Genomic DNA, 9,887 nt, shown 5'->3' with positions numbered 1-9,887 from the left:
TCGAAAAAACGAGCGTTGTCGAATAGAATTTAAATTACCCGATTTGTACCATTGGCAAATATTGAGTGTGGCCAAAGCCGATAAGATACCAAATAACGAACATTTATCAAGATCAATATATATTTTTATATCTTGAGTACTTAAGAAACGTACAATTTTCAATATTTCAAGTGTTCCAGAGAAATTGAAAATTGAAGCTTGAAATTTTTCAGACAGTGTTTTCACAATGTCTATCGATATATCAACAGATGTTGCTCAACTAATTTATAGAAAATATAGTGCAAAAGCCGGTTGATCGGCAATCGATACTTGTAAATGGAAAGGGCGATCGCGGAATATTATTCATTTATGTTTAAAACAATGAATTCCTTGGACAACAAGTAAATCGAAATAAGCACAGCGTACCACGTGCAACCCGCTCACAAACATTCCGTGGGCCGGTTGGAACGGTTCAATAGTAAGTAATACAAGTAATACACTGGTGACAATAATCATTGTGGCATGGCGGAGACTCACTCGAAGGGTGCTTACAACTACAAGACATTGCTGTAAGTACTTAACTTATAGATGTGGAGGATGCATATAAATTCTCGTTTGTCGTTCGTCGTTTTGCAGATGCACAAATATACCCGAACTGTTTCTCGACAAGTTTGTGGCGCGATCGCATTTTGGTCGCTTTGGCAGTTTGGTGAATTTTGTGCTGCGTCCGCGCCGCATGACCTGCACGGTTAGCTATGCCAGCGAATCGGAGGCAGAAGTGGCGCTGCGCGAGGGCAGCGTCTATAACGGGCATAAATTCGAAATGTGCTATGCGGAAATGGAGAGTTCGCCGGCACAGAAGACCGAGGAATGGGTCGATCCCGATGTGCAGGCCGAACTTAGTGCATTGAGCGGCGCCTGGCGCAACGAATATCCAATCGGAAACAAGGCCATCGGCAACGCAACAAAATCAGCAGTCAGCAGAGCTAGTGCAGCAGCAGCCGCAGCAGCAGCAACGCCACTCGGCAATGGAGAGCGGGAAAAGGCAGGAGAACGGGAACGAGAACGAGAACGGGAAAGGGAAAGGCATCGTGAGCCGGCTCAACACAAGCAAGCCAGACAGGAACTGGAGGCAGTGATGCGCAAGCCGGCGCACACCAGCGAGGAGAAATATCGCATTCTCGATGCCCGCGACAAATTGTTGCGCCTGAATCAGCGACGCGGCACATCGGCAACGGATGCCCAGCGTCGATTGCAGGGCCACTGCCCGGACATGTGCCCCGAAAAGGAGCGGGTGCTTCGCGAATTTCAGCGCCAGGTGGCCGTCTACGAGCTGCAGCCAAACTCCGATGAGCTAATATCACACGAACTGGCACTTAAACAATATTCGCGCAGCAGCGCCGATCAGGAGACGCCGTTGCCGCACGAGCTGCGCGCCGAGCCGGCGCTGCACATGACCATGAGCTATCTAATGCACGAGATAATGGATATCAGTGAGCGACAGGATACGCATTTGGGCGATTGGTTTCATTTTGTTTGGGATCGCACACGATCCATACGCAAGGAGATTACACAGCAGGAGCTGTGCTCGCTGGACGCCGTCAAGCTGGTGGAGCAGTGTGCACGCTTTCACATCCATTGTGCGGCACGCCTGGTGGCCGAGGATCCCAGCGTCTTCGATACGAAAATCAATGCCGAGAATCTAACGAAATGCTTGCAAACGCTCAAGTACATGTATCATGATCTGCGACTCAAAGGCGTCCAATGTCCACGTGAAGCCGAATTTCGTGGCTATATTGTGCTGCTCAATCTGGCGGATGCGAACTTTCTCTGGGACATTGGCCAGCTGCCGGTCGACCTGCAGAATTGTCCGCAAATCCGACGTGCCATTCAATTCTATTTGGCACTGCACGATACAAATTTTGTGCGCTTCTTTCAGCTGCTGCGAGAACCGGAGACCAGCTACTTGAGTGCCTGCATCCTGATCACATACTTTCTGCGCCTGCGCATTCTCGCCCTGCATCGACTCGTCCAGGCCTATCGGGCGCCACGCAAATATGAATTCTCCTCGCTGCCAGTCAGCTATATACGCCAAATGCTGCTCTTCCCCACTGACGCCGAGGCAGCCGAATTTGCCGGCTGCTGCGGTCTCAATGTCAACCAAATGGATCGTGTCGAACTCACTCGCATCCACTCGCCGGAGCATTACAAGCTGCGCAGACAGATCGAGGTGAGTGCCACTTAGAGATTTATAATGCATACATATATATATATATCACCTGGACATTAAAATAGGTATGATGACAACGACTTCATCATGTCCAAATGGTTTCTTAAAACAGTGAAATAGTTGCGACTTGCATAAAATGAAGAAAACTTCAATTTCTCTCTTTTTGTTTCTGTTTGCCAAAAGGAATATATTTGAGTACATTCATTAGAATAAAGGCTTAACTGGGCTATCAGATAATATTAAGTAGGTCAAGGACATCACGACAGGACCAAGAATAAGATCAACGAAATAAATTAACAGTTGCAAGAATTTTATTGGTGAAAGAATTCCATAATAAATTAACTAAAAATCAGTTATGCATTCTGCTAGCCACCAAGTTGTTGGCTTCACACCAATTTTACTGTCCATGTCTGTATATATATGCTATCTCTTTCGCACAATTCATCTATCTCTTTCTATCATATCTATATCATTCAGCTGGTGGAATCGAAGCGTCAGCAGAGCGTTGGCGAATGCATCTGCGGGGAACCGCTGCCGCCGAAAGCTCTGTACTTAAATCATCGGCCGCACAACAGCTTCAATGAGCAGGGCTATCTGAAGAGCAGCGCCTGGACTGCCCGGGATCAGTTGGACAATGGCGGCACACTGGAGGCGGAGGAGCAGGAGCAGGCGGACAATGATAAAGCAACAATAAACGGTGCAAACATGGACAAAGAATCGTCTAAGCTAATAGCAACACAGCAGCCAATCGCACAAATTGATAATCTGTTCAAGGTGCCGCTACTCTCGGCGCCAATTTCGCCCAGGAACAAGGCAACGACACCGCCGCCACCGATGCAACCGATTTTGCAGCAGCCACCACAGCTGCAGTTGCAGCCAGCGCAGATGAGCAGGCCTGGTTTCAGTTTTGGGCTGGCTGCACCGAGCAGCGCTGGTTTCGGGGCAAAGGCCGGCCCGCAGAGTTTCGGCATTGGCCCAGCCAAGACGATGCCCGCAAATACGGCCGCTGTGGCAGACCAATTGCGTCAGCAAAAGGCCGCCGATGATGCCAAACTGGCAACATTGCAGCAAGCAATAGCGGCGGCTAAGCAGCGCGAACTGGAGCTGGTTGAGCTGCAAAAGGCAAAGGCGGCACAGGCGGAACGTGGTCGCCAGGAGCGTCAGCTTAAGCAGCGGCTGGCCAAAGAGGAGCAAATGCGCGAGCAGCTGGCCAGGGAGGAGCAGGCGCGTCAGCAACAGGCAGCCGCAGCAGCAGCAGAGGCCGCAGCGGCTGCAGCCGCAGCTGAGGCACAACGCCAGCGACTAAAGCGTCGCCAGCTGCAGCTGGAGGAGCGAAGCCAACAGTTGCTGTGCGAACACATCGATCAGCAGGTGGAGCGCCTGTGCCGACAGGAATGGCAACTGCACAAGAACACAATGGATCTCTATCAAACGCTGGTGGACCAGCAAATCGCTGCGCTTGCCGAGGAGCAAGTGATGCGCGCCAATTACGAGCTGGGACTGATGCGTCACTATTGGCGACGCTGGCGCAGCTATCGACATGTCCAGCAGCACAAGGATGCCCTCTTTGCGTGTCTGCCACTCAGCTTTTCTGCCGTGCTGCCGGAACAACTGATGGATGCCAGAGAATTGGAGCAGCCGTTGCGTCTGATGCGTCGCTATCGTCAGGGCGAATCGTGCGACTTTAGCCGACTGCTGGCGGGCATGGACGATCACTGCTCCCTCAAACTGGATCTGTGGGAGCTATTGGCGCGCACACTGCAACAGCAGCAATGCCAGCAGCAATTGATGCCAGCTGCGCGTCACTATTTCAAGCTGCTGCTATCGCTGCCCGAGGGCAGCTTTGGCCTCGTCGTCGAGCATGCCCTGGATCACGGTCTGCTGCGTCAGTCGGCGCAAAGCGATGCCCAAGCATCCGCCAACAGCGAGTGCTATATGCATGGACTCGCCAACGGTGTGGCGCTCTGCGTCCACAAACTGAAGGGGATGCCAAAGCAGCAGCAGCTGCAGCAGCTGGCTGATGCCGATGGCATCATTTTCTTTGTGGATGCCAAACAGATGGAGGAGGCACGGCAAAGATTGCACCATTTATGCAGCAATAGTGGCTGCGGTTACGTGGCACTCATTGTCCAGCAGCAGGAGGAGATGACGCAGCACCATCAGCTGGCGAAGCAATTGCACTTGGACACTTTAAGATCCTATCGCATCTACAATACCCGAACTGTGGCGCGTGGCAAACAGAAGCTGCAATTGGTTGCGCTGCTGCAATGCGGCGTTCAGTTTTTGGCCAAGCAGCGGCATCGCAGTCGCGGCATGCTGCAACAAATGCCGTTGCACGAATGGCTGTTGCATCATTTGAGCGACGAGCTCTTTTGCCGGCTGCGTTATGCATGCCAACAGGATGCGGCATTTGGACGCAACTGTTCGCAGTCACCGCAGTTCTGCGCCCAGTTGTACAATGAGGCAGTGCGTCGCCTGCAGCTGGTGGCAAGCGAGCGGCTAGATAAGCTACCGCAGCTGCCGCAAGAGTTGCGCTGCTATGTGGAGCCAATGACAACAGCATCGGCCGGTCTGCCCAATCGACTCGAGTACTTTATCGACGGCTGGCAGTCGCCGGAGAAACGCGAACAGATTGTCCAGCTGCTGGAGCAGGCGAAGTTGCCGCAAATGTTGCCACTGCCGCCGCAGCAGCAGCATCATCAAGTTTGCGAATGGCTCCTCAACTATGCCCAGCTGAGTGCTGAGGAGACACACGTCGAGACGCTGGCATTGAGTGCCATACAAACGTTGGAGCTGCAGTTGCACGCGGGCAACGTGAACTGTCTGGACATTGTGGAGATCTTTGCCAGGGAACGGTTGCTCTTCGTGCTGCGTCGCAACCAATCTGGCCTGCCATCTGCCATTGTCTACAAGCGCGAAACCATGCAGAGCTCCTTTCATAATCACTGGTACTACGACCACCAGCCAGAAGATGCGTCAACAGCAACAGAACACGAACAGCAGCAGCAGCAGCATCAGGATCAGGAGCTGGATCAAGCGACACCAACGGAACAATACATATTTGAGGAGGTGCTGGATCAGGCACAGAGCGCGCTTGACAAGTACCAGGAGCAGCGCATCGAGCGCAAAACCTTAACCGTTTTAAATCAGCCACTGGACCAACTGGACAAAGCGGAGCGGGCAATGGACCGCTTAGATCGTGATTATATCGCGACGCACAGCACAGCAGATTATCAGCGAGATCAATACCAACTAGCTGAGAATCGACCAACGAAGCCGTCCATTAAGCGACAACGCCTCAGTTCAGCCGCTGATGATTCCATTGCGACCTTGGATCGCACCGAGCGGCTTCTAAATGAGAGCCAAACGAGCGAACAGCGACGCCGTCAAGTTCTGCAACGTGCCAAGAAATATTTATAACCACTGCCGCATTTCCTATTCTGTAATACATGTTTTCAATTTATAATAAATGTTGTAATACGTTTGAATGTGTCCATATTGCAAAGGCTGCTGCAAATTCATTATTTCTCAAATCGGAGACACTTTGAAAGGAAAGCCCTTTTGTTGCAAAATCAAAAGGGTATATAAGCATCGGTTACCCACACATTAATGTAGGTGTTCTCTGGCTCCAATGATCCTATCTATCCATTCAAAACATGCACACACAGAAAACGTGGCGACTTTTAATATAAATTCCCTTCTTTCATTTAGCTGCCGCCAAAAAGTATGCAATGTTTTTCGCTTAACGCGGAAATTCTAACGGAACCAGTAAATGTTATGTGCGCGATACTATCGATAACAGTATTTCGAGTATCGCGTACATTGAGTATTTGAGTATCGTCAGAAGCAATTGGCGCGCAAGATGGCTACTTTCAAATCAAAAAATCAAAAAACGATTGCATTGAAAGTGTTCGTATTTATCTGCTGAAAAAATATTTTAAAAAAATTATATATATATGTAAAAAAGTATTAAAAGGCAAGGTGTAAGAATGAGAGACTAGAATGTATCAAGATTTCATCGTGTTCCTTAGTGTTCCTGCACGTGCCGAATTCTTGAAATCACGTTCGCAAATTGTTATAATATTTAAGAAAATAGTAGAATAATAAATAGTTAATGACAGCACACTGTAGCGTTGTATTTATACGAAAAATCATTTATTGAGTAAATTTCTTTTCGATTTCTTTTTTTCACATGTTCACAAAAATTTTAGTTTTTTCTTTTTTAACATATTAGCTGGGCTTGCTATTAGCTCGATGCTGGGATATTCAATATTGGGTTGTTTTTGTTTCATGTACTGTTATGTTGTTGTGGGTGTTGTATTTGTTGAGTGTATGAGTGTACATATGTATGTATGTAAGTAGTAGTATGTTTGTGTTGGGTTTTCACATTTTTCTCTAGCATTTAACATTAAATTACACCGAAAAGTAAAATTGCTTAGACTAAATATACACATAGTATGTATGTATACTTATCTTGCTGTCATATAAGCAGACCCTTGGGACTGGCCAGAAACTCTTTCGTGGACACCATTTCTTTTTTGTAGGAATGAAAGTATGTATGCATGTAAACATAGGTTTTTTGCAAATAAAGGTTAATTTCCTGTGAATATTCTTTAATATTTAGTTTGCTTTTTAATCTAAACTATGACACAACTGACACCGAGAAAGCTTTCTTATGGTTTTAAATTGTTTTCATTTTCTTTTTTTTTTTGGGTTTTTTTTTGCAGAATTTTTTGGAGTTATTTTCCCTTATTATTTTTGTTTTTTTCTTTAATGGCAGATAGGAAACAAACACAGAGCTGATATATGTATGTAATTAGTATAGGCATATGCATGTAGTTATGTATGTATGGATGTATGCTGGTATTCATCATCACCATAAAACATTTTGGATTTGGCTGCTGTTGCACTTGATTATTTTCAATTTGGTTACGTTCACAATTCAAACAATTATATATGTAATTAAATATGATTTTATAGGTTTTTTTTCTTAGTATAGAAAACAACAAAAATGGACGCAAAATTATTGTTATTTGTTTTTCTTTTCTTATTATTTTTTTTTTTTGGTTTTTTTTTGTTATGTATAAGTGTATATAATATGAATTTAGTTTCGTATTGGTTTTTTCGTTCATATGTATATGTAGATACACATGTATTTGTTTTGTTTTTGTTTTTGTTTTGGTTTTTGTTTAATGACCCATTTTGCTTTTATGTTTATTTAATTATATAGGAATATGCAAAACGTACACTTAGTATAAATTGTATTGTTACTAGTATATAAATGCAGCTCTAAAACTTGTTTGCAATTTTTTTATTTTTTATTTTCGGTTTTTCTTTTTTTGTCGCCATTCAAGTACATTTAATTATATTTCTATAGAAATATTCAAAGCTGAGGTAGTATTCATTTAATTTTTTTTGTTTTTTTGTTTTTTTTTTCGATTTTATTTTCTTTTTGTAATTTAAGTATATTTTAGTTAGTATGTATCGTATAAATGTCTATATAAATGTACTCACACGCATTTCACACTTTTGTTTGGTTTTTTCTTTTATGCCTTTGCTTGTGTGTATACTTTGTATTTGATTTTTGGGATTGTTTTGTGGTTTACTCGTATTACTCCTGCAGATAACCCTTTGATAGGTGTATTAAAATCACCATTTATGCAGAATTCTGCTTTAGGTAGACTTGAATTTGGGGCTCATTGGATAGATGTACATACATATTGGATACATACTATGTATGCATCATATTAAAAGCGTTTGACCCAAACACACACATCGAGACCGTTTCAAATGGAACGCCGGGCATTGGATTTGACTTGAGCTTGAACTGAAAACGTCAATTTAAAAAAAAAAAACAAAAAACAGAAGAAATTTGAAATCAAAGTCGAAATCTAATTCGATATCGAATCTGAGACAAACTGAAAAGCTGGACCACAACTGGAACGAAAAATATACAATAAATAAATAAAAAGAGTTTTTGGTTTTTTTTTTTTTTTGGTTTTTTTTGTAATATTTTACTGTTTTTTTTGTTTTGTTTTGTTATATTTAAAATATTTATAGATATTTAGCTCTGTAATGTAGATACAATGTACAATGTAGATACATTATGTCGTCTACATCAATGTTGATTATTTATGTAGATTAATGAACTTAACATGTATAATGTAGACGACGCAAAAAAAAAATCGTTAAACTACAGATAAGTAATTTAAAAATAATTAAAGGTAAAAATAAAAGTATTGTAAAATTGTTATTATTTGTAATGATTTTTGTGTTTGTTTTTTTTTTGTTGTTGTTTTGTTTGTTTTAATGTTCTCATGTTTGTTATTTTATTTGTATTATATTTATGTTTTGTTTTTTGTTTTCTTCATTTCCGATTATGTATTTATGAACTCCTACGTTGCTTGCCATATAAATGCTAATGTTTGTGTGGGGTGGGGTGGGGGGGGAGGTTGGGGGGGTTGTGAAAGATCCAGCGAACGGTTTTAATTATAAACTACTATCACACAGGCAAACCGATTGCTGGATAAGGTTTTTTTTTTTTTTTTTTTTTTTTGTATTCTCTTGTTGTTGTTGTGGGGGAAGGGGATGAAAGAAATGCTTAACAAAATGGCGTAGGTTTTTATTGAATGGGTTTGCATTTAGGGAATACATGAAAATCTAGCAAAACAATTTAATTTGAAATTAATTAACCAATAGTTTTATTGTACATATAGTTGTATGTATATGTACATATAAGATTATCATATGTGTGCAATTATATATTGTAATTGGATACGATTAATGTTTGAATTTATGCGTGTGTGTGTGTGTGTGTGTGTGTGTGAAATGATGTCCAAAACTAATTGGCCGATTGCCAATCATTTCAGTTGTTTTTCTTTTCTTGATTTTTTCTTTTTCTTTTTTCAAATGCAATAAACATAACGGTAACTAAATATATGTTGTAGCTCAGTCTCCAGTTGATTACCGTATGAATTTATTCCAGTTCAAAGAAAGATAATTTATACATATATGTATATATACATATATATATGCAACGCAATAAAAATATATATATTATGTGAAATTATTCAAAAATGCAAAATATACATACAAAAGGGAGAATTAACCAAAACAAAAATGATAAAGATTATGTTATTTGTTGGTCTCTTTCTTTTATCCCGACGTGTCACATTCTCAAATAAATATGCTCAATTTTTTTTTGCTTTTGCTCTGTTTGCGGTTTAAGTCTCTCATAATTTATAAGCATTCGTTTTTTTTTTGTTTTTGTTTTTGTTTTTGTTGTTTTCTAGCCAACTAGTACTTTAATGGAAATTACTCAAAATTATTTAAGTTTATAATTTTTGATTTGATTTTAGTTTTGTTTTGTTTCGTTTTTTTTTTTTTGTTTGTGTGTGTTTTTTTGCTAGTAGTTGGTTGCTTCTAATACATGTACTGCTATAGATACGTTCTGTGTATGTTTCTTCTGTATTGGGTTCGCTTCCCACATGCATACACACACACACGCACACGTACATGTGTGTGTGTGTGTGCATGCATGCGTTTTATACATGTGTACAACAATATATATATTTATAATCGTGTCATCATCATAATATGCATGTAATTTTGTGGTTCTTTTCTTTTTAGTTGTGTTTTCTTGTTTTGTTTTTTGTTGTTTTTTTTTGTGGGTATTTTT

General features: G+C 42.0%; 1 protein-coding gene across 1 annotated transcript; it reads left to right on the top strand.

The window, feature by feature from the left end:
• The first annotated feature begins 300 nt into the window (after positions 1 to 300).
• Positions 301 to 5,714, top strand: LOC6565178 (protein xmas-2). The gene is made up of 3 exons (XM_001991403.3): positions 301 to 548; positions 616 to 2,209; positions 2,687 to 5,714. The coding sequence occupies exons 1-3, from the start codon at positions 502 to 504 to the stop codon at positions 5,627 to 5,629; spliced, it is 4,584 nt and encodes a 1,527-aa protein (XP_001991439.1). The 5' UTR covers positions 301 to 501; the 3' UTR covers positions 5,630 to 5,714.
• Positions 5,715 to 9,887: the final 4,173 nt, after the last annotated feature.

The sequence above is a fragment of the Drosophila grimshawi genome, unplaced genomic scaffold, assembly GCF_018153295.1.
Source record: "Drosophila grimshawi isolate 15287-2541.00 unplaced genomic scaffold, ASM1815329v1 contig_848, whole genome shotgun sequence".
Taxonomy (NCBI): domain Eukaryota; kingdom Metazoa; phylum Arthropoda; class Insecta; order Diptera; family Drosophilidae; genus Drosophila; species Drosophila grimshawi.
This window is presented reverse-complemented; position numbering and strand designations above follow the sequence as displayed.